The sequence below is a fragment of the Falco peregrinus genome, chromosome 2 (genome assembly GCF_023634155.1).
Source record: "Falco peregrinus isolate bFalPer1 chromosome 2, bFalPer1.pri, whole genome shotgun sequence".
Classification (NCBI taxonomy): domain Eukaryota; kingdom Metazoa; phylum Chordata; class Aves; order Falconiformes; family Falconidae; genus Falco; species Falco peregrinus.
This window is the reverse complement of record NC_073722.1, coordinates 110408900-110434760: the sequence shown is the minus strand read 5'-3', so window position 1 is coordinate 110434760 and position 25861 is coordinate 110408900. Positions and strand designations below refer to the sequence as shown.

At 37.7% G+C, this 25861-nt stretch overlaps 1 protein-coding gene across 14 annotated transcripts in view; it reads left to right on the top strand.

Moving 5' to 3' along the window:
• The window catches only part of BCAS3 (BCAS3 microtubule associated cell migration factor), a 370182-nt gene that overhangs the window by 145623 nt on the left and 198698 nt on the right, over positions 1–25861 (top strand). For 12 of the 14 annotated variants that reach the window (XM_055797243.1, XM_055797246.1, XM_055797240.1 and 9 more), the window contains exons 17-21: positions 95–139; positions 6817–6941; positions 7583–7748; positions 8924–9024; positions 24549–24649. In XM_055797243.1, coding sequence (XP_055653218.1) covers positions 95–139; positions 6817–6941; positions 7583–7748; positions 8924–9024; positions 24549–24649 — 538 coding nt within the window. The remainder of the gene's footprint in view (positions 1–94; positions 140–6816; positions 6942–7582; positions 7749–8923; positions 9025–24548; positions 24650–25861) is intronic. The other 2 variants (XM_055797245.1, XM_055797241.1) reach the window with 1 other exon arrangement.

The window sequence follows — 25861 nt, the reverse complement described above, 5'->3', positions numbered from 1 at the left end:
TTCTGCATAAATCTTAATAAGCATGATATACAGTGTACTTGTTGGTAATCAAGTTTTCATCTAATTTCTGTGCATTTTTCCCCTTTACGTGAAGACCTTACCTGTTTGGAGCAGGATGTTTTTCCATAAAAGCTCCATGGTGAGTTCCCAGTTCAAACCCAGCATGCCTATAAGTCATTTGCTGTCCTCACTGAAAATCACTCTGTGCTTAGACTTTTTAATTTTGGATTAATATTTTTTTTTAATTTGTTTACTTGCATGGCTGATCCATAGGTGGAAGCACTGCATAACTTCACTTTTAATGGATGCGTGTTCACCATCAGGCATTGTCAAAGAAATGCATTCACTTTTTTTCTTTTTTACCTTTGAGAGGGCATTTAATTTTTAAGTAGCAGAGAAGTTGAAAAAATAAATCATTTCCCAGTGGGCATAAATAATTGCAATATCTTTCCAAAGCAAGATGCTTTTTTTCTATATAGCTTCCTTTATTATTGTAGCACTAAGTTGCTTACAGACAGAAAACGTCGATGATGACCTCTCGAAAATAAGCCAGATTAGCAGTGAGTAGACAGTAAAGTACTGCAGTAAGAGCGATGAAGCAGCTTATCGCACTTGAGAAAAAAAATAAACTGCAGTTCCATTAAAATCAGGATATTTTAAATAATAAGGGGTTTACATTTTAGTATGTAAAATTGCAGCATGTTACAAAAATAAAGACAGAAGAAAAAACAGGTTTTAACAGGTTTTCCAGTGTTGGAGCTTGGTTCAGTACTCACGCTGTGCTACATAACCTGCAGTCACCTTTTCAGAACAAGGTGGGGGTGAGGCGGTTGAAGTTTTAGGCAAAAGTAGTGGAAGAAGTTTGAACGTCTTCCAGCTTTCTTAGAAAACATCAAAACTTTCAGCTAGGAGGGTGAGGTTTTTTTGGAGGGTGGGAGTTGGTTGTTGGTTTTGGTGTTTGTTTTTTTTTAAAGTTAAGCTAAGGATACTTATTAGCTATGTCTGTCAATATCTGTTAGAACATTTGTATGTGGCTCTTGTTTCTACTACTAGAAGTTTGTTCCACATATATCACCCCCTCATGTCTCTGTCAAAATGCTGTCTTCAGCAGAAAGAACTTATTAAGAGCTATGTTAGGATACAGACTTCTTAAGTGAACGGCAGAGGACAGCAGATGAGGGATATGGGAGCTATACCAAAGGCAAGAAAAGCAAAGGTATTAAGAAGTATGACACTAAAGAGAAGAAGGTGACATTGCTTTATTCCTAGAAAATACCCGGTTACTGGAGTAGTCTTAAGAACTCTTTCTAAATGTAGTTTACGCTCATCGAAGTGTTTTGCCTGATGGTGATCTAAGAACTGAAAAGGCTCTGGAAGAAGAGTTTTGAAAGTGGATTGTCTTAACAAATGGATGTGCCTGTTGCCCCCTGCATGAAGCAGCAGAGATGCTTGTCAACCAGAAATGATTTTAGATTGAGGCAAGATTAAAAGGCCTAGATTAAAGAGAGGAATATATGAAATAGACTCAAAAATTGTTGCCTGTCTTTCACAAGACTCTTTTGTGGTTTGTTTAATGCCACTGCTAGCTCAAAAATATGATCTTTACTAGCCGACAGAGAAATTAGGATAAAAAACACACTTTGGGTGGGGGAAGAAATCATGTTGTTTCCATTAAGATCTTAATGAGACCTAAATTATGTAAACAAAATGAATGGAAATTTGACAGCTTACTGCCTGGCAAATAAAGGAGCCTACTATTCTTTCCTTGCTTTTTGTTGCTTTATTCATGATTTGACAACTGGAAACATGTCTGTTTTCTTGGTTTAGGCACAATGGTAAATGAATTACAATGTATGTGTTTTGAGGCAGATATGCTTTTTCAGTAATTTTATGTGTAATTGCAAATTTTGTGCAGTATTTTTCTCCTGATACTTTCATTGCTGCTTATGTAGTCTAGATAAAACTTTTACCTTCAGAAATAATGCATTTCCATTTCAGTAGGTTTAGCTGTGGAGTTGTGGATAAGTACTTTTATTTTTATGAATCTGGTGTATTTGAAGCCTATTTGTTGGGAATATAAAATCACCGTGATACTCAATCTGCAGATTCTTGCTATTTGATTAATTATTTGAATTTGTAAGGCAGTTCTTTCGTATCATATATATGCAATTTATTTTTTTCAAGTCATGTCACTTTTTTGACTATGACCTTTGAGACAAATTTGAGAGTCAGCAAGCATTTTATGAGACATAAAGCTCTTTGAGGAACACTCTTTCACTGTACTGCGTAGCCTCTGGTTTTCATAGTTGACTATGGTTTTCCAAATATTTCAATAGTATTAATTCATATTAATTCTTTCCTATGTAAAGTAGAAAAATAAATAATAATAAAAAGTAAAGTAGTTGAAATATTGTTGTTAGTTTATGATTTTTATAACAAGCTAACGCATTACATTTCCAGAGATTATGGCAGAGTTTGTTTCATTACAGAAGTCAACAAGTGGTAGCTCTTAATCTTTACTTAGTGTGTTCTCAACATGAAAGAACTCACATGCTATTGCTGAGTATCTTAATTTCTTTTTAAGATCTGACTAAGTGATGTCTTAATTTTCTTCTTTAGTTTGCTCCCATCACTTTTTGTGCCATTTCAGTAGAAAATGCTCAGGTGTGGTTTTCATTGGCTGTATATGCATCTACACCTCAGTGCTTTTGCATTTAAAGTGGAAATGATCCCCCAAAATTATGTTAGAAAATTTAATTAATATCAACAACACCAATTTCCCCAAATATTGTGGCATTTAGCTGAAGTTTGGGGTTAACTTGACTTTGAGTAGGTTTGTCATTGGCTTCAGCTGGCATTAGGTGAATGTCACTGTTGGTAACTGAAATGACATGAACGTGGTCTTCAGTTGAGGCGCAGCTCTTACTAGATTTGTAGCAGAACAAGAATTATGGAATTGAAAGGGGATTTTATTACTATTATACTCCTGCTGTAGATTTCTGCACAGATGCAACTGGGATAAAAATGCTGCTGTGTTCTCATTGAATCCTTGGTGTAGTTACACTGTTGGGTAGACCCAGACAGGAAAAAGTACACAACCCTTTTATCCCCCTTACATCTTTAATATAGTGATGTTGTTTTTAGTGTGGAAGGCTGAAATTATAATGGTGAACGGTTTTGGTCCCATAAGCTTAATTTTCTTGGGTTTAGTGTTGATTCCCAACAACCTGCACTTCTTCCTGCATTGCAATCCCTTTCATTAAAAATAAGCCAAAATCTTTTGCAAGTTTCTATATTGTGAGGATTCTTTTAAAGTAACATTTTTTAAAAGTGAGGCCAAATGTGCCTTAATTTCAGTTCTTGGAATAATTTATGAAGTGCTGACAGGCTAAGAGCAAGTACAGAGCAGGAGTTCATAGCACAAACAACTCATTCACCACCTACCTTCAACATTATTGTTTTGTTATCATTTATAAAGCTGAGAGGGTGTTTGCATCTACATAATAATGAGGATTTATAGTTTCCAAGTTGTTAAAATATCACAATGACATGAAAATACATTTTTCTAATGGCATTACTGTTACTGAAAATAACTGGGCTTTTGAGGTTTACTGAAGGAAAGAAATTTGAGTTGGAATGTATTGATGAAAACTCAGGGATAAAGTAAAATGGTGGTAAAATGAAAGATTCCTTAGTTACAATAGTTTTCAGAATTGACTTTTCAGAAATATGTCTAAACCAATACAATGCACTAGTCTTCTCTTTTTGTGTGTGTGTTTGTCTTTATTTTTTAGCAGGACTAAGTTTAACCACATGAGTAATCGTGTTTTACAAGGTCTGCTCTTTCTGTCTACAAAACATCATTCTTGAAGGGAAAATGTTTTGGCACTGAAACCAACACTTAAATGCGTGCCTTGAAAGATGTACATCTTAAAGACATAATGTAAATAGAACGTAGCTTAGATTATTTCCTCTACGGTTGTTTATAACTGTATTTGGTTGAGCGTAGGTCTTGGGGCTAAGTGTGGAGAACCCTGCAAAGATGTATTGTCAGAGTACCAGATTCACTTCTGCTTAAAGGCTTGAAGAAATTTAAGTCAATTATGTCTCTAGAAATTTACTCCAATTTGTAGTTGAGAACAGCATTTGCTCCCAATTTTTTCCATTTAAAATTATTTTCATAACCTCAGATTATGCTGAGTAAAAATTCAGAATATTAAAAATGTTAGGATAGTGTAGAAATACTCTCTTTTCAGGTGTTTGTAAGAGGAAGTGGATACAAGTGAATCGTACCTATACTCATGGTTTGCTTTGTATTGATTGATGGGTAACACTGTCCTTCTGAAGAATCTTGTTCTATATTAAAACCAATAATTTATTGACTACAGTATAGATCGGTAAGTAGCAAGATTCTAATTAGTGGATACATTTATATTTTCATTCCTGAAAGAACATTAATGTACGAATGTTTGGTATGCGAGAAGTAAAAATAGTTATCGATACACAGTCTGTTACAGAATTGGTTAAAAATACTGTTTCTGTGACAGACAACTATTTCAAAGTGAAATAAATCTATTCTGAATTTTTCTGAGCAGCTGATACATACTTAATATGTTAATAGCTGTTTAAATAATTTAATATAGACCATGAAGCGCCACTGCAAGCAAGGTAGTATAGTCAGTAACTTTCTGGAACTCAGATTTCTGACCCAGGAATCTGTAGCTGTAGTTTTAACAGTTGGATGTTAAGTGCTTTGTGGTGGTTCAATATCAGAGTTACTGACTATAAACTGCAATTGCTCTTTTGAGATGTTCTAGCTTCTCCTGCATGTGTGAGGTGTTCAGGGCTGGTCTCAGTCCATGAAGGTTTGTCTGAACCTTTCCATTGACTCTGGTCAGTGTGATGGAATTCCTTTTGAAAGGTTTGGTTTTGTTTTTGTGTTTTATTCTCTCAATGAAACGTGTGACCCTAGGCTTGCTATGTGTGTGATTTATGGCAAGTAGCTAGCTTAGCCCCTCTGTGGTTCAGTGAGTCCGCCAGTAAAGCTGGCAGAGTAACACTGTGCAAGATGTTGGGAAGCTCAGTTGTACTTTCTGTAAATCCCTTTTTAGGGGATTCACTGTCTGAAAATACAACGTGAGCGCAAGCAATTAGTTATTTCTCCTATTTTCATAATTTCATAATATGAAAATCTCATATTTTCATAAATTACCTCATTTCCGGTGTGCTACACAAGAAGTATTGCTGCTTTAGGTGAATTCAAGTTGAAGGCAGTATTAAATGATTGAAGTTGCATGACAGTAATGATGGAGGCTGTGTGTTTTTAACCATATGCCATATTTTCCACATGTCACTTACTGCAGCTAGTTGTTGGAAGGAAATTAAGTGTTTGAAATCAGCTCGAGTTTTGCCATTTATTTCATTGAGCTCAGGACTGAGCTGTAAGGGACCAAGACGTAGGTCTGTGGGCAGGTGCAGTCTCTGCAGCCAGGTGCAGGAGTGTTAGAGAAGCCCAGCTTGAATAATAGTTTTAGTTTAACTTTATTTTCTTATGTTATTTTTACATTATGTTGATCCATAATCTGTTTTTGCTTTAATATCCCTATTGCTTCAGTCTGTTGAACCACTTCACCTGTATACAAGTAATTTGTCATTAGCAAAAGAAAAAAAAGTAGTATGAATTAAGTGCCATTATAATTATGTATAGTGTTTGAAATGCTTTCTGCTGTTTTAAAATATTTTTCCACTGCTTTGTTTGCACATACATATATGCGCACACACATTTCTCACAATTGAAGATCATTACTTAAAAATGGCTGGGTTTATGTGATGGTGTAGTCACAGGCTGATATATTGTGGAACAAGAAATTAATAGAAGAAAAAAGGAAAGAAGAGAAAGGTAGTCAGAGAAGGAAGCAGTGAAACAGAGTACAGAGAAATACAAAATAATCCAATTTAAAAAACTGGGAAAAGGGGAACATGGTAAAGGAGGAATCCTTTGTGAACTTCTCAAACAGCTTTTCCTTTAAGGAAAGGGTGAGATCTTAGTTTAATAAATTGAGGAAATGGGCAATGCTCTGAACATAGTTTTGAGTTTATACAAAGCCGAATGTTACATATCTTCAGATTCCTGTAAGGTGGAATGCTACATGCTGTTTCAATAAAACATAACGATAAACCTATCTGCTACCTGCACATTGTGGAGTTTCAGAGAAGAATGTATCTGAATCTCTTTTTACATAATATAATCCCTGATTTGTTTTTAACACGTAGCTCATGAGTGTATGCGTTGTTTCCCTTTCCTTGTATCCTCCGCATGTTTTTCCCTCTTGCCCTTTTGCCCATGTCATGTATATCCTAGTGGTCTCAATGGCATCAGTAATGTGCTGAGTTACACCCTATCAGTAGTCACCGTTAGCTAATTTCTAAGTTTCTTTTGAAAACACAAGAAAATATCAGCCACCTGGAATGACTGACCCAGAATCTGTATTTTCATTCCCAAAGGACTTACAATTATAAATGTTTTCACTTTGGAAGTTGTTTTTATTGAATGCAAATATTCAATATTGGGTCTTTTAAACAGTCCAGCTAATTCTCCATTATGAGCCAGTGCTGTTCTTCAAGTTAATGAGTTCAGTGATTGAGGGGAATTTGAAACCTATTACTGAGAACTGCTGAGCATCTGTAAATCCTGCTAAATCTTATGGGAACTGCAGATAGTCACCATTTCTGAATTAATATCTTAGAATGACCGTTAAGCGCAGGGCATCTTAATTTTTGAGAATTAACTTCCATAAATTTATTTTGTTCTTTAAGCAAATCCAAACCAGCTCCACAGATTTCACCCAGTAAGTCTGTGGGAGGAGAGTTTTGTGTTGCTGCAGTCTTCGGATCATCAAGGTCATGGTTTGCAAACAATCCTGGTCTGAAAAGGGAAAAAGGTTGGTATATTACAAAAGTGTGTCTTGCATTTAAATTTAAATTCTCTATTTTTCTGATAACCTCTGAGTAGTAGGTGCTTATCTGTAGTTTTACTCCTGTAACTCAGTGACAGTGGAGATTTCTGGGAATGCGGTTGGGTTGCTTTTGGTCAATAGGACAGTTTACAAGAAATTTTAATGAGTGAGATAAATCATTCATCTTTTATTATGATACAGTGACAGAAAACAAACATTGGTAGTTCAGTCCAAAGATACTGTGTGAAGTGTCACTGAAGAAGCTGTGAGGGTAAAGGTGAGACACCTTTGCTAAATAAAATGTGCAGCCACGTGTTTAGTACTGTGTGATTACCTGAACACACCTTGGTGAGAAACTGTTCCACCTTCTCTTATATGCGATACCCCCATGTTTTTTTGAAAAAAAAAAGAAAAAAGAAAAAAAAAAGAAAAAAAAAGAAAAATGGTGTGCTTTGTACAATTTTCTCTTTGTCTCTCCAGGCCTTTCACTTCTTTTAAGTCACCTTTTGCCTGCAAGCATATAAAGGCAAGAGACTTAAAAGAATGAGCCTACTATTTCTGTAAACGTTTTTTTTTCTGTTTCTGCTCTGCTACTGAAATAAGATTTTCTTTCTTCCTGCAAACAGATCAATCAAAACAGTTTGTTGTGGAGTCATTGTATATTATCAGTTGTTATGGTAGCCTGGTGGAACACGTATTGGAACCACGGCCGCTCAGCACTGCTCCGAAGATTAGTGATGACACACCTTTGGAAATGATGACGTGCCCAAGAGCCAGCTGGACTTTGGTTAGGTAGCTCATTCCTTTTACTTTCTTCTTCTTTTTGTCCAGAAGATGGTAGTGATCTGTATTTTTTGGAAGGGGTGAATGAACTGCATCATGATTTTTCACCCTATTTTTATCTTAAACTTCATCTTAATGACTCTTTTTCCATTGAAAGAGAGGACTGGTGATAGAAACTTCGGGCTTGACTTTTCATGTGGTGCTGTTAGCGCTTACTTGTCTGAATAGGAGATAACCATTTAAATACCTCTGTGGCCCTGGAGCCTACATTGACCATGTTTACAGATCAATGGAGATCCTTATCAATTGGTGATTTTAAATGATCGGGTTGTAATTTAGCTTTTATGTAAGGACTAGAAACAATTATTTTAATAGTGTTAAAGTACAGAATTCTGCCATGAGACATGAGTGAGGTTTCCACAATGAGGCACTGCAAAGAATTAGGCAAGTTATCCTGTAAGTAGATGAAGGTTGCATTTCTTAAGACAGTTGGAGAAATTATTCCTGACATGTGGAAGAAAGTAAACAAAAATTGATGAGAAAATGTTGTCAGTGCTTTTGACGTTTTAAAATATTTTTCTATCGATTTTTCTTGGCTCCTATATTCCTTAGTGCTGCTTATGGCTGGACTAGATTGATCAATACTTGATTTACCAAGCTATTTAGGAATGGCCCACCCTAATTAAAATTACAACACAGACTTCTAGACCATTATTGTTGAAATGAGTAGGTTGTAATGGAATTGAAAACTCTAATTGGATCAATAGTCCATAACTTTACACAGCTTTATTTTCACAGTTTGTAAATGCTCAGTGACTTTACAGTATCAAAGCAATGCTAGTTAACAGAACAAAAAAGTTCCCCGGTTTCTGTTGTGTGTTTGTATAATGTCAGTGTGACATACAGTGGTCTTAAATGTATTTACCAACTTAATCTAAACCGCCTTCATTTTTTTGTGCAATACATGCTGCAGTTGACAAACAAGTATTGTCTTTGCCTCACAATCTGCGCGATTTGGTCCTGCTGCTCAACTGCCTGTGGTGTATTGCAGTGTTTGAACAAGCTAATTTAAATAATTACAAACATTTTGTGAGCTTGTATAGATAATTACATGTGATGACAGAAACACTGATTTACATTCTCTGTATTAGCTTAAATATTAATAGTCTTGTGTTTTACCTCAGAACTCCTCAGTGGAATGAACTCCAACCACCATTTAATGCAAACCATCCACTGCTCCTGGCTGCAGATGCTGTACAGTACTACCAGTATCTTCTGGCTGGCTGTAAGTAGCTGACAACTTTTTGTCTTGTCTCACGAGCATGTTTTAAGCTGAGTGTGACTTTCAGAGTTGGTTTTTCAGCCTGCATTTATTTCAGTATATGTTCAAATGCAGAGTAGGGCTGTGTGTAACTGTATTAGTAATGATAGAGTAGTGAATATAGCTTCTTTTTGGTATGAGTCAAAGTTGTGAGGTTGTCACATAGCCAAAGTATGAGTGCTTGGCTGGCCTTGAAAGTGTGACCCACTTGATACCCTGAAGTCTTCGGGGTTTCTTCACCTCATTTCTTCGCATGCTTTTAGCCATTTCCTCTCGTGAATTCAGTACTCAGTGACAAGCGAGTGCATCTGCATTTTCCCTCTCCCCTGGAACTCCTGATTGCTGGGCTACTTCCAGCCAGAGTCTCAGACAGCTGCTTCCCTTGGGAGCCTTGGCATCGCTTCCAGGGACGGCTGCCCACCTGCCTCGTCCTCTGTCTTACCCAGCCACGTTGTTCACAGGGAACCAATGTGCAGAGCATTGCCTACACGGAAACATTTATAGACCTATATCTGCAGATATATGGTATAAGTATATTTTATATAATATATATAAAAGTCATGTATTTTATATTGGTTTATAGATAAATGAGTATTCATGTTATTTTTTTATTTTGACAATTCAAAAAAAGAGGACAATATTAACAGTGAGTAGCAAGTCTCTCTTTTTTGCCTAGGGTATAGTCAAGATTAAAGTGAGGCAACAGTCAAAGTTTCGCAAGGGAACAACTCTTGGCAGATGTAGCGGTACTCTTGGGGAAACTAGACCCTCTGCACAGTTGTCAGTGCAGCTAACGCCAGCACTTATGTGACACAGGCATTCTGAAATGCAGAAGGTGGACATCTGGGCCAAAAGGCAGTTTGAATGTGACTGGTAAAAGCAACATCGGTGCCAGATTAGATCTGTTGCTTCTACCTGTCCGTCTGTCGAATGTGCTCTAAGCTCAAAATGTTGTGGAAACCTACAGCGTTAGGGTCTTCCATTTTGCATGCTGCAGAGAAGAGGGAAGAAAACTGAAAAGGTAGAAAAGACTGTGAAAAAGTAATCAAAAGTGCACAACACTGTGTTAAATGTGCCTTTTGGCTATAAGTTTTTTGCTGGATTCTGGTGGTTTTTTACTTACAGGTATGAGAATTCTGCTTTGAGATAAAAGGGTATTGCAATGATGTATTTTGCTTATATAATATTTCACAGTACAAATACAGATCACTATTTTCAAATGAGTATGCCTAAAATTAGGTGTGCGATCCTATACTTAAATTTTCATACAAATATTTTGAAGCATTGTGTACAATCAGGTCAACAAATATATTTGTAATTTATATCAAACCTTTAACAGATGCTATTAACTGTAGAGCGTAGGTCTAATTTCATGTTGTAGTTTAAGGTAACTGCTGCCACATAGTCTGCTTATGCTGCTGATAATTCATTTGATATTTATTTTTTTATCCATTGCTTACACACCTGCTGCTGAGTAGCCCTGAAACAGTCTCTAAAACTGGCTTTATTCCACAAACACTGCCTATGTTTGCGAGTCCTTGCAGCTTGCCTCTTTGGGCCAGATTTCTTCCCCCTCCTTGCCCTCCCCAAATTCTCTGCTCTAGTTTTAGATGTCTTTGTCATCCCTGTTGGTTTCAGCTATTTCCCCTGCATACTATCAAATGTATAAATATTGTAAATACCAATTATTGTATGTAGTATGCAGTTATTGCAGTATGGGTCCAAGAGCACAGGATGCTCTCTGGAGAATTCTGGACATTTTGTAAAAATAGTTTGTCTGCTTTTTAGTTTCTGTTGAAATTAAAAGCAATGTATTGCTAAGATAAGGTCTGAACAAAAGCCTTTCTGTGAGTATCAGTGCTTTTATACAGAGGTCACATTTATCCCACATACTGAAATCAGGGATTGATGTGGTTCACTGTGTATTTCATTAACAGCTCAAATACTACACATATCAAATGGGTTTGTACTGAAAAGTTTTTTAAAGGAAGAAGAAGGAGTGGTAACTTAAATTCCCACAAAATAATGAATTTGTATTATTTGAACTACAGTTAAGACTTCTAATTAAAGTTTTATTTCACATAATAGGAATTCTTTAAGATGGCTGTGGAATGTAAGAAAATGAGAATAATAATCACTGAAGACAAAAAAAGTATCTAGAGAACATAGTAAAAATGTCATTAACAGGGAAATTTGTGTATATCTGATCTTCTTTGAAGTTTTATTTGTCTTCTGGATTTATTCTATCTGAAGCTACTCAGTGAAGTTTCTGAAAAAATTGAGTCAAACCAGGATCCACACAAAAGAGTCCCGGGCACCTGTTAGCTTTCCCCCTATTAAATACATGCTAAATCGAAGTTGTCGGGCTCTGCTTACCTGCAGTAATGTAATGGGTTGACATTAGTTGAAGCCTGTGGTTTGATGTGCTATCACTTCCGTCAGTAAGTTTAATTGCCAGCAAATGGCTAAATAGGGGCTTAGGGTGAATGTTACATCTGTCTGCCACGTTAGTGGTAAGAGGAATTCTGGCGCCGTTTCAGGGTCACTATTTGTATCTGTCTATCAGAGGTAGAATACAGCAGTTTCTCTCAGTTTCTGTATAGCATTTCTGCCAATTGTTTGGCTCCATTAAGTGTGCAGGGGAAATAAAAGCCTGAATGACCAAGTCACAAGGGGGTATGGATAGACCCTTTCTTTGTCCACACTCAGAACATTGCATTAGGTCTCATTATCCATTTATAATAAGCGACCTTTGCCCCCTGGGTCATTGAAAAATACTCAGTGTGTTTTTTAGCACAGAGTACCTCTGTCAGCAGACGGACAGAACAATGAAACGTCTGGCGGTCTGGTTGGAGGGCTATACTGTGCAGGTTTTCATAAATATTCAGTTTGATGCCAAAACACAGGACCAAAATCTTCCTTAGTCTCTGAAAAGTATCAAGCAGGCCAGTGAGTTCTTGCGATAACAAGAAAATATTATAAAAATACTGCATTTAGTTACTTACATGCAGTTCAGCTTTTAATATTTTTAAAGAATCTTAAAGATCTTTGATATTCACAGCTCATAAGGAATTAACAAGGAGCCATTGTATGAAGAAATATTTTGTACAACAAGTGTCCAAGACCTTTATCCCAAGGGTATTTGTGAGTGGCTTAGCACAGCTGTTTCATTGCTTTGAGGTCAGCTGTGACATCTGCTGCAGAAACCTGGCTCGGAGTAGGCAGTTCCTACCTACCTGAGCACTTTATCACGGCTGTGGCTGGTGCAGGGAGGTGAGAAAGTGGGTAGCAAGAGATTTGGACCTTTCTGTAAGTTCATGGCTTGAAAGTGAACTTACATGTTAAATTCCACAGCCGGCTAGCCTGCAGGAAGTGTCTGTGTCCTGCTCCTAACTGTTGTGGGCTTTTTGCAGTTGTTCAGAGTGAAAAAAAACCCATTCCTAAGAATCTCCTCGCCTTCTGACAGAGCAGCTTTCAGACCTGCTTTTGTTCTCCTAAGAGATCACCCTGCAAAGCCCTGTATTTGCAGTCCTCAGGTCTTCAGTGCTGGGTGTTAGGTGCTAGATGTTTCTCTCCTACCCTTCTCAGACTTAATACGTAAATAATTTAATACATTTTACCTTACTTCTGTGTGTAGTATTCCCTCTTCATTTGCTTGTGTTCTGAGCAACCCCTAAATCTAATCACAACAGAGGAAGGGAATGTAAGTCATGTTTTAATCTACCTAGATGCTTTTCCTATACCATAAATAGCATCACCTGGTATGGTTAGACTGCCATAGCAGACCTGGCAGTGGGAAGAGAGCTGTGTGGGGCACTGTGTGCAGCCACAGGAGGGTTTCTGGTGTCCACGGGAACTTGCAGTGTAAAGGACTTGACTTTCTTCAGAGAATTGCCAAGTTTCATCATCGCTTATTCTTACATACTGCTTGTTTCCTGCTGTTTAGTACTTAGGAATTAAGATGCTTCTGGTGGTATAAACTCTTGAGGCATGCTGTTAAGATGCACTTTTTGTGTCCATGAAATTCTGCTCTGTGTATTCAGATTTTTTTTTCTAATGAATACTTTTTTTCTCTATTACCATGACCCAAAGTCTTGCGTGCTTGATTGACTTAACCTGTGTTTCCTTTCTCTGACTCCTGTGTCTTCCATTTTTGCATGTTTTAATTCATACAAATGTGTGCCCGGTACATAATGGCATTGCAACTAAAATAGATAACTTTGCATAACAGCAGAAAGTCTTACCTCCTCATTTCATACTTCTTACTTCCTTTCTTCCTTACTCCTCCTCTTTGAATTCAGTTTTTCATTGCACTGGAGGAATGGACTGTAGTTGGAATATCTGAAACATGGACAATTAACACATTCATGAAAAAAAACTGAAATCAGACCCAAAACTGCTTAAGAAAAGGTATTGAATAAAATGAGATATGGTTTCTCTCCTCTGGCTCTGGAAAGGGCACCTTCACATTCAAGCAAGAGTTTTGCCTCATCAGGACCAGTTTTATGGAGACGACCTGCAGTTGTCAGAAGCAGGCCAATGACAAGAATTAATATATTAACTGGTATGCAGTACTCTTTGACAAATTGCTTACTAAATACATCAAAATTGATTGGACGTTCTGTGTTTAAATTGACAAATGACTGCATTAGGGGAAGGAGGGAAATCCATTAATTACAGCTGCCCTCAACCATAGGAAATGTAATCGTATAAATATAGATTTTGTTAAAACAAAAGTCTCTACTTTACTGTAGTGTTGCTGGTAAGTGTACTTGCACCTCTCTGCTATTAAACCTCCAATAGGAGGTTTTGAAGACAGATCTTTGCAATTGGCTTTTAAATAATCAAAGACCATTTCTGTTGTGTTAAAAGAAATGATGCAGTGTTTCTTTATCCCACTCTGACCGCTTCTGGAAATTGTTTCTCTCTCAAAAAAATGGACATGTAGCCAAGGCTTCTGCTGTCTCATTAATTGTTTATTCTAAATGTGATGTAATTCATATTCCACGATGGTAGGATTCAAACCAGTACTCTGTATTCTCATTCTTTGTTCCTGTACTGGTCTCCAAGTAATACTTGCAGGGCCGTTACATATTTCTGAGTAAGAATTTGCACTTGAGTTAGGCCTGAAGATATAATCAGTTTTATAGACTTAGTTAAGGGATTCTTGAAAAGATTAAGGTCTGTATTTATAGCTGCCTTTGACTTTTGGCTGTTACAACAGATTTTCATTTCTGGACCAACTGTTGTACATATCTTGCATTTTACTGAAAATAGCTTTCATTAGAATCAAACTTAGTAACTATTCATTGTCTTCAAAGGGAGGGGGTTAGCTTTTCCTCACTGTTTGTTTGGGCTAAATGATAACACAATTTATACAGATAATCTCTGTAACTATGACATCATGTTTGCACTTCCTGTTCCCTCTAATGAAAGCTATGCACCCTGAGCAAGACTTTTGTCTCTAAGCAACGTTGTGGTTCTTTATAGCCTATTTTATATTCCTTTCATACATTCCAGTGATGGAAATAAAAATTCCGTACATAGAGCTAGCTAACACTGTGCCATGGAAAGCAGGGTTGAGAGTAAGAGTGGAGAGTATATTAAATAACTGAGCTATGAAGACAGATACTATGAAAAACAAGCTATGATGCATGTAATGGTAGCCAAAGTGCTGCCGTGTGAGTTATGCCGAGCAGGCACAGTAAGGAATCTGGTCATTCTGGTCTGCAAGCCTTTTTCCTTGCGCAGCAGAGCATGATGGTGGTCTGGTAATAGGTTGATGAACTGGGGCTGATAATTACATTTAGTGTTCTACCACTTCTCAGTCTTCTACCTCTGTTTTTCTTCTTGCACTCTTTTGTGTGTGTGTATTTAATAGCGTATTCTTTCTCACTAATATGAAAACATAGATGTTACGGTACGTGCCCCACCATACACATAACTCAGAGTGTGTGTATGTAGCATGTTCTATGAGGCCGGAGTGCTCTGTGTATGTTCAATGTCTATCACAACGGAGCTCGATTTCAGATAATAAAACTGATCAAAACCAGAGCCTGTTCTATAACAACAATTACGGTATCATGTAGTTACGAGGTGTTCAAAGCCTTTTTGCTCTGTTTCTGTGACATCTCTGCATGGCTGTGGTCGGAGGTGAGTTGGAAGCAGATTCACTGGTTAGTGCCCTTGGCTGCCCGTTGCAGCGTCTCTGCTGGGCTTTACTGGTGCTGCAGCAGCGCTGCTAGCACTTCAAAGCAACATTGGCCAGTTTCACATAATCTGCCCATGGAAGGCTGTCTAAACAAAGCTCTCTGACCTTACCCTGGAGTGGGTGAAGCCCACTTGAGTTTATATGAGCTGCTGTTCTGGGAAGCCTGGGAGAGGAGCTGGAACAAGCGGTGGTGTGTGGGTTAACATTTTAAACTGCCATGGTTTTTATGTACCGATTGTATGAATGTTACCAGACTACTGGCGTTTCAGATGTACCCATGCCCCACAGATGAGGGCCTTTCTGCAAACTTTTGTCGATTGAGTGTTACGGGCTTAAAACTGCAGGAAAATACGTGCCATCCATGACCAGTCGGGGTGGTGGAGGTGGCACGGCAGAGCTGTGGGCCACCTGCAGGAAGGCACATGGGGGAGGCTGCTTTGTCAGTCTGGGCGGACGGGAAACCAGCCTTGTGGTAGACTGAGCCAGCCCCGATGACAGGACGTGTTGCATTTTGATGCTGCTGCCAGGTTCCCCCCTGATTCTCAGCAGGGGTATTACAGCTAACTCTTTGTGAGCTGTTAGCGGGATCCGCTTAAAGATGGGAAACTGTCTGATGTTGTTAGTTTGGTACTGTGTGTGCAACCGGCACACAGCTGAGATTTCATGTAGTTACTTGGGTACGTATGTTTAGCTTCATTATCCAGATGGGAAAATTTTTTTATATTTTCTACATACTCAGTTTGCCATTATTATTCTTTCTACTTGAAATTGCCTCTACCTAGTGGATCATTTTCATGAAATTCTGCTTTGCTATTGCCATATAATAAAACAATACAACATAACTTTTAAAAAGAGCTTCCTGGGTCTCTCCATCAGCAGTTTCAAAGGAGTTGTGCAAATGTCCTGTAAAAATCCGGATCCTTAGGGAAAAGATTATAGTTCCTTGAAATTCTGAGGACATTTCTATACAGAAAAATGAGTTTCAGAATTTCAGAAAATTAATTCCTAAGTGTTTATCATGACTCAAGTATTCTCTCCAAATAATACATGAAAATATGAGTGTGTGTATTTATATATATATATATATATATATAAATACACGAACTTATAACTGTAAGTGATACAGGTAAAACAGGTTGTAGAACAGTTTTGGCAATTTTAAAATTATTTCATATTTGGAATTTTTTACTGTGTTTAAAACTGTTTCAGATCTTATATATAATTCATATATATAACTCATAAATGTGTATATATATTTATGTATATATTTTATGACTACAGTTAAAAAATTTCCAAGCATGCATTTCTCTTACAGAGAATGGATTCCAAGCATGCATTTCTCTTACAGAATTGTTACATGTATTTGGGATTTTCTAGCAGTAGTCGCAAACAGTGAAAATGGAATTTTCAGGTTTGCTTCTTACACTTGAAGGCGTAACAGATTGCAAGATAATCTGGATAACCTTCCCATTCCAGAAAAGATGTTTCTAATGAAATTGTAGTTCATGGTACATTTTTAAGGGAAAACTATGTTTCCCTAAAACTGTAACCTGCACTTCCTGCTCCCTACAGGAAACAAGATTGAGTGATAAAGGGAAGCAGATTTAATTTCTGACTGAGAATGTGTCTGATTGGGGTAAATCAGGCAGATGCCATTTCATGAAAGAGCTGCATCACTGCATGTGAGTGGTGGAGCAAATCAAGACACATTCTTCAGCTGTAATTGGTGTTTGTGAAATAATATAGGTGAGGTGGATAAAAATGAACTCTGTAAGGTCTGTTGGATGCTGGCAATGTATGTTAAGTTTTTGATGCATATATACACCTGGGCATGTGCGTGGCTTCATCAGGTTACTGAGTACTTGCCCATCTTAATCCGTATTTTATAAACTAAATGCTGGAAACAGCACTGCATATAGGAATTAAAATACTTTCAGATGTGTACAAACAACAATAATGAACAAGGGCACATGCTGAAATAGTTCTTTACTATTCTTACATGGTCATCTGGAACTTCTTAGAGAGGGGTCCATCAACACGAAGGGGTCAGTTTTCAAAGCAGTGTACAGGGATTTAGCCGCGCGACTCCTATTGACGTTAATGGGAGTCAAACGGGTAAATCCCCACGCACCGCTTTGAAAATTTACTACTAAGCCTCTTGACTTCTCACTACATACTTTGATTGTAACAGTAATCCATGGTTAACATAATTTTCCCGACAATAATGTCAAACATACTTTTGAAGTCAGTGAATTATAGAAATAGTTACCTCTTCCATAATTCTTTAAAGATGGCCATCAGATGGATTTTGCCATAGGTTCATGGAGTTGAAATTATTCTTAAACTTGAGAAAAAGTATGTATGTTACCCTCTGGTACAGAACCCATAGTCTGCTCACAGTCTGAGCATTTGAAATGTTGAACAGCCTTAAGATGCTCCGTACTGTAATACTATGGTCTAGCTCTGCCCAGATTTAGAGTTCATTATACTTGACTGGTTTCCTATGGGAACTTTGAGAATGGAAGCTGGAGTTAAGCACAGTGAATGTATACCAGTCCTGCACTGCAACCAGGAGTAATGGTGAAGCCTGAACACCTAATCAGCACCTTTTAGGGGAAAAAATAATATGCCAGGCTGTGGACTACCAGATCAATGTGAAGTAAGGAGCAAGTAAAGTAGTCATCAAACCTGGGAAAATCTTTGTGAGAATTCATATCCTGATTACAGATTTAGCTATTCCTTTATGATTAAAGTGCTGATACAGAGAATGGATGGTCTATAAGGCACCTAATAAACTGTGGGCAATACATAAATAACGAATGAATAAATCCATAAGTCAAATGGTGGTGTGAAATAACTGTTAGGCTGGCTAAACTCCTGGTTTACAGGGGGTTTTTAGCTTAATTTTATGATGTTTATGCATACAAAAATCCCAGAAAGTCCTAACAGGAAAAAAGAGTGGGGAAAAGTTTGGGGTAAAAGGAGATATTTTAATTTGGATGGCATGCTCCTGCAGAAGTTTACAAGCTGAAAAATGCATTAAAACCAGAACTTTGTTCAGTAACATATAGCCACAAGTAAAAATACATAGAGCATATCACCAAACTACAAACAGTTTATTTTAAACATGACTGTAAGCATTCTGTCTAAAATGAAAATCTGGACCTTGCTTTATTTCCAAACTTGAGCAGAGTTAGAGCCAGCAGGCATAGAGCTGTGGCTGTAAGAGAAGATTTAGGAACGTGCTGCAAAACTCACTAAGCAGTTGTTGGACTTGAACTACATGGCAAACCTGACCGAGGGATACTGAACCCAACCTCTGACAGAAGTGAGATCACATCTATGAGATGGAAAAAAGGTGAACCTGTTGAATTTGAAGCGGCTGCGTGTAGACCTAAACCAGAACTGTCACATTCTACTTGTCATGGGTAACATGATGTAACTAATGTGCCAGTAGTTCCAGAAGTAGCATAAAGTAAATCATTCAAATTGTGGAGCTTAATTTTAAGAGAAGTACTCCTGAAGCTTGTTGACAAGCATGTGATTACCTCAGCTGTCCAAACTGCCTATGATTATTTTAGGTATAACTTAGGAAGCACAGAAAAAAGCATCAAAATCAGATGTTAGTGTGTGATCTGTATGAAACCGGGGGATATGTAATTTTTATTCTGTGTACCTGTTTGCTGTGGACATCACTAGAGACTGCACGTGGACACAGAATAGACTTCCGACTTAATGAATTAGTTAAGAATACACCATTTCTGGTTTTGCTAGGTTTTAGAATCTTATTTCAAATTCTAAATTTTGTGTATTCAGTTGAAATAGAGGAAAGCTCCCTGGGTGTCTGCAGGCATGTGTACAGCGGGCAGCACAGAACAAACAGTCTTTATAGGTCTCCAGTGCCTTTGTTTGCTCTTAATTTGGACAAACATACATCCCTCAGAGAAGAGCACATTGGGAGTTTCATATATAACTCTTAATTAAATTGAATTGTGTAAAGCTTATTTGTATAAATGAGAAAATTAAAACCTTTTGGTTCAAGAAGTACACAAAACTAGGTAAAACTAATGATTTATTGTTCACAAATTAAAACCATAAGGGCACACATTACAATTGAGCTGTAGTGGTTCTTTGTTCCAACACTTCTATGCTGCTGAAAGATGACAATTTGTAATCTTTGAATGAATAAAGATTTGTCTTAGGTCTAGGTATTTATTGTATAATTAGCCCATCTATGAACAAAACCACTGCTTGTTAATTCCAATACTTGTCAAGCATGTGTATTTGTCTAGGTCTTGCTCACGTGTCAGGAATGCCTATGCAAATTATTTGAGGTTGGTATAAATTGTTTGTTTTCTTTATTTGTCACTAAAATTCATGACAAAGTTTCAAAACAATGGGGTTTTTTCTTCATACTTGGTCATTGAACTGTGTGAATCAGGTCCTGGTGTTCCAGAGGAATATCCAGCTCAGCTGTATTTCTGCCTGTGTTTCAGCTTGAAACTTTTGTCTCCACAGTCACTTCTGTGCAGTTTTCCTGGCACTAACAGTTATCACACAAGTGACTAAATTTGTGGGGGGAGGGGGAGCGGTATCCCAACCCTTACTTTTAATCTTTATTCAGTGTAGTGGAAAAATTAATCCTGTAACTGCAGAGAAGGCAGTATGTAAACTTCAGAATTTTACCTTAGATTATGAGTAAGCCACCTGCACCTTTGATTTTGAAGGTAGAAAGTGAGCTGACAGTTTTCAAGTCATCGAAAGAAGATGAAGAACAACAGTTTTCGTTAAGATTCTGTTTCTCCTTAGTTAAACATGGAGTGATTCAGTGGAGCTAGCCAGGATGGAGGGACAGGAATACATTCCAGACTTAGAGTTGATGCAGATGACTTTTCACTTGAAGGAGGACAGAGATTAAAGTTACTGCTGTTATTTTTGAGCAGCTCAAAGATGATTTTTGCCCCTTGCCAAATATTTATGGCAAAGTTCTGATTTTTGCTGTAGGTAGGTGGTAGCACTCCGGGTTTTAAAAATTGACCTTGAATGCTTGCTTGTGGAGTTTTTTTGCATTTATAACTTTAGATTATCTTTAGAAACTCATGTCATCTTATGCTGCGTAAACAGAAGCTGTAAGTTCTAATTATCACCTTAGATTTTTAATAAACACTCATTTCCTTTGTACTTTTTTGCTCCATGTGTAATCCTACAAATTTCTGCATGCTTGTGTATTTCTAGATGAAACAAACTCAGTTGCATTCTGACACTTGATATATGTTTGTTCCAGATGTTGGTGTAAGAATAGCAAAAATTTAAAAATTGGCATAGCTTGGGCACAAAGTATTGAATTTATTGTTTTAGGAAGGTGCAAAACACCTGCAATTGCCAGTAAAATATCTCTGTGCAACAAGGGCTTGCTTGCTCCTTGTCTGTGTGCACGCCATTTGTGACTCTTCCCCAGTGAAAGACAAATTACAGGAGTGCAAGAAAAAAATGAACCACTACTTGCTGCAAAGCTTTTGAAGAATTTGAATTTTATAATTTGCTGTCCCTGCATTGTAGTGAAATTCTTTGGACATTGAAAAAACTCAGTGTTGTAGTGTAAGAATAGCTTGGCTGGTGTGTAAGAGGCTGCCATAAATTCCAGTGTGAATTCAGATTTTCACAGAATTAAGCTGGAAGATGAAAGATTACTTTCGAGCTCAAATTCCTGGAAATGTGCCTCCAGGCCTAAATTAATCTCGTCTTGGAACTTGATACCAATGCAAGAGGTGTGTGACCCAGAAATGAAGAAAGCATCGGTTTTGTATTTTTAGGACGTATTTGTTCCTATAACTTCAAGGGCATATTTAACTTGAAGAAAATGACCTTATGTATATCTGTAACAAGCAGTACAGCGATGGCAAATCTCCAGCAAGTGTCACTTGTCTCAGAAGGTCGTATCTCCCAGAATGCTGCATGCTCCCACTGCGGGCAGTGGGAGTAGAGCTCGCTTTGCCTGTGGTAAGGCTGGGACCATCGTTATGGGATCCTGCTATCAAAACCAGACTCTCTTTAAATGCCTGCTTTTGTGATAGGTGTGGTACATAAATGCTGTTTTATTAAATAGCAAAATAAATTACTGAGGTTTGACCTCAGCTAAGGCTTTATCACTGTTGCCCTGCTGGTGAACTCTAAGGCAGAGCTTTTTCATGGAATTTAGCATGTCGTCACTTTTTGGTGGAAAGAGTTAACGCTGCGCTCTGAAGCTGCACTGAAACGTGCGTTATTGCAAGAGCTGTGCAAAGCTGTGCTTCCTCAGGAAAAGGCGTACAGCGTAGGACCAAAACCGTTCTTAAATTTGAATTTCTTTCTCACTGTAAAGCCGTCTGGAATCTCCAGTGAAACATGAGTATTACACAAGGGAGAAATACGGTGACAAAGCAGGTTGGATGCTGCTCCCTGGGCTAGAGTTTTTGCAGCGAGTCACTGAATAGCAGCTTCCCTAATCTTGACAGCTCTAGTAGTTACCCTTGGGATAGCGGAAGGGGGGGGAAAGCAGAACAGTCCATAAAGTTCCCATTGGTTCAAAAGCAAAAACATCTGCTAGAGTCATGAACAGTTTGTTAGCGGAGTTCAATAACAGGAAAGCCTGCAGTTGATCAGCTGTGCCCTCAGAACCAGGCATTACTGCAGTCAGTAGAATTTATTGTAGGGGAGCCAGGAGATATGGAGAAGATTAGGGCAACAGCAAAACGTGTCAAAATAATGTTTTTGTTTCATCGGTTTCAAATATAAACTTTACCGGTAAGGAAGAAGCGTGGTCATTATGGTTTCACATTCAGATATTATTTACTGTGAATCGTCAGCTGTTTGTAATCCAGGAAGGTATGTGTATTTTCTTAATACGAGTTTGATATGGGCTAGACAGACACATCCGTAAGTCATTGCATTAGGGCTGTCACGGTTGTAATAGAGCAGATGAATGTAGTTTCTCTATTATCTTGAAAACTGAAGAACACACACTGCTGGAATAACGTCTGTGGTTGCCGGGGTGTGTATGGACACATACATATGTGCAGGCAGAAACTGTATTGATTTCAATGAATATGGCAGATGCGTGGGATCTCACGGGAAAAACTTGACAGGCTGTAAGAATATGTCCCAATGTATATAGTACTTGGAATAATTCTTTAATAAGTTAAGCCCTGAACTGGATTTGGTATATTGCAGGTTTCAGAATAAAGACACTGCGATACAGAGGTGTTAGAAATAGCTCCATAGCTGAGGTTGGGTTCAGATAGCCACTTATACAAACAGGATGAAAATCCCTGTATTTCATATAGTGTATGGATTTATGAAAACCCTGTGCTGTTTATATTATAGAGGCGCCGCTCTGTATTTATGGTTACAATTGTGTCTGCTTTGCCATTATAAACTCCTATTATAAGGGGTTTACAACATGACTGTAAAAATTTGTAGTGGATGGAAACTTGACACATAAAGGTCAACCCTGTAGTAAGATAGTTTTCAAAAATCAATTTTTAAAACCTTGGGTCATTTTTAGATTATGTAAATATAAAAATATTGGTTCTAATTTTAGGATTGTCCGGTATCTTAATGCTACGGCATAAAACTCTCCTGTTTTACCAAAGTAAAAATACCGTTGTTGCATTTACTTCTTTTAATTTGCTTTTGTGGTGTCTGCTTTTCCCTCAGTGTGGGCATGGTTTCTTGGTATTGACTCCAGGCCTCTAACAGGCTCCTTACAGTAAGCAGGTACAAGAAAATGAGCAATTTCACCCATTTTATTGTCTGGTGTGCTTGCTTGCATTTTGCTTTTTGTAAAGTTTTTCAGGGTTCTTGGGTGTGAAGTTTTAGTTAGAGCAACATAATGCTACTGCCATAGAAAGGGAAGTAGCTAGACTGTAAGCTTTGCTAGTGTATTCAAATGACTCAAGAACCCAGCATCGTGAAATATTAATCTTCACAATAATGAGTCTACGATTCTCTCTGTTCTTCACGGTAGCATTTGAACACTGAAGTGTGATTTTTCCCAAAGCTGTATGTAGATTTGGTAGTAGCTTTAAATGTGGGTTTGGATTTACTGCAGTCCACAGAGATGAAAAACTTGCATTTTTCTGTTGTAGTGAGTCTGTATGAAGATGAATGAGACCAGTGAATATAGAAACAAAACAAACTTAATTTTGTTCCATGAATTGAGGTTATTTAAGCAGTAGAGACTTGGGTATTTAAGTAGTTACAGTAATGTAAGATTTTCATGATGCTTCAAGGAGAAGGTTGTGGATGAGCACTGTGGACAGATCCGATGTTGAGTCAAACCAAGCATTTACCCAGTCTCGGATCTCTGGTACTGACTGGAAGCAGATGCTCCAGCATCTGGGAGTTTGGAGGTTATGAGCTTCTTGGAGGTTGTGTCTGGACTGTCGTGTTTAATAGCCACTGATGAATTTGTCCCTCAGCTTGAACTAATATATCTTTCTGGTTATCCGTGTCACCTGCAGCTGAAAAAAGTGTTTCAAAGCTGTCCAGAATTATTATATAGTATTACTGTAATACAAGACAACACTTGAATACAGAATTTCTGGTGTTCTACAGTTCAGTGAAATAATCTCAGTATTTAGTCTTTGTAGCTAATAAAACATCAACCTCTGCTTTGATACAGATTCTTAATGAAGAGATATATTGTTACTACTATAATGAAAAGGTGATAAGATGATAATGAAGCTCTTCCAATTAAATTACATAAAGTCACATCCTAAAAATCAAGTTGTTCATGAAGCCACCTTTAAATAAACTATGTTAACATCAAAATTTGGTTTGTGAGGTCTTGAAACTAGTCTGGGTTCGAAGTCAGGACATGTCCTGGTGTCCCACGATGGCTTTTGTCAGTGTGCTTTAGCACAGTTCAAATTCTGAAAAGTTTGTAGAAAAGGCTTGCATCGCTGACAGTGGCATTTCTCAGTGTTAAATTTCTTGGGACAGATGGTTGTTGGCTGTATGGGGCTGCCCTGTACATTCATTAAGTACTTAAGGTTAAAAGAAGAGGACCCAATTGGGTTATCGTAGTGGCTGTATGTATACATTCAAGTCAATGAACAGAAACCTTTTTATCACTTTTGATGTCAATATTTGAACTTTTCCTGTGGTCCAACATGTTGTCCCAGATTTAGGAAAACAAAATGTATACGTTGCTGTACTGATCACTTAGTGAAAAAGCTTTTTTTCAAAAAAGCATGTAACAGTAAGTCTGAGTTTTCAATTTTCTGGTTTTTTTCAGTGGTCCCACCAGGGAGCCCTGGACCGATCACTCGACATGAGTCATACGACAGCTTAGCATCTGACCACAGTGGGCAAGAGGATGAAGAGTGGCTTTCGCAGGTATGCTTTCTGGGGGTGTCCATTCAGGAGCGAACGAGTAAGAGTATCCGCTAGAAGGTAAATTGACAACTTTCCTCAAAATGGAAAGTAAGCTTCCAGTAGGCCATAGGTATTGCCGTGTGTAAAACTGACTTCACATCTCACTTGGTATGAATTTGATGGCTTATACTTTTCATACAAACTATACAAGCTCTATTAAAAACCATATAAAGCCTCCATCATTACTGGCACAAGCCATTCCTGGGAAGTTCAGGATGAAGCAGAAAGTTTCAGTTGGCAGCAGAAAGTTACCTCTCTGCCTTTTTTCTCCTGACATGGTCCTTTCCAGACATGGGATAAAGGAAGTTGGCTTGGCAAAATGATGATGCATTTTCAGTTGTGACCTGTGATAGACTTACAACATAAAAATGATAGATTAACTGGTTTACTTCCTGTTTTTTTTCTGGTTATCAGTTGCTGCATTTCCTACCGATAATTCCTTTGAGTTATGGCTAGATACAAGTACTGTAGTGCTTTAAAATGTCCGTGCTTGGTGGAATATTTTTTGGTGGAATATTGTTATATGAGGTTAAATCTGTAGTTTTATCCATTCGTGATATGTTTCAGTCAGTGAAGCTTCTCTTGGAGGAGCAGTAGATGCTTGACTATTTGGCACAAAACATAACTTCAGTTTAAGAATGTAGGTCATGAATAATACACTGAAAATTAGTTCCTGTTAGAAATAAAAGGTTGGAGTTAAATAAATACATAAAAATTACAAATGCTGTGGATTTACCAAAGCAGTTATGGGGTACCTGATACATGGAATTTATCCTGACAAATTAGGTGGGTTTCCTTTGGTTTAAGAACAGTGGTGATGGTATGTAATTGTGGAATGGTGTGGGTTGCAAGGGACCTTAAAGATCATCTAGTTCCAACTGCCCTGTTGGATTAAATGTGTTGCTGGGATGTGTGGCATAAATATTAAATACTCATGGATGTGATTTGCTTTGCCCACTGCTGAATAAATCATACACAGCATTTACCTAAAATCAAGAGTTTCTACTTCTAAGGTTTCCACCTGTACCGGTCCAGGAGCAGCATTCACTGGGGAATCCGTTCATATGAACCCACTTACCTGGTCTAAGTTTTCAGATGTGGCTGCACACTGATAGATCTTATTTGCTTATGCTGCCTCTAATTTAGTCAGAGCATAAAGATGGTGAAACTACT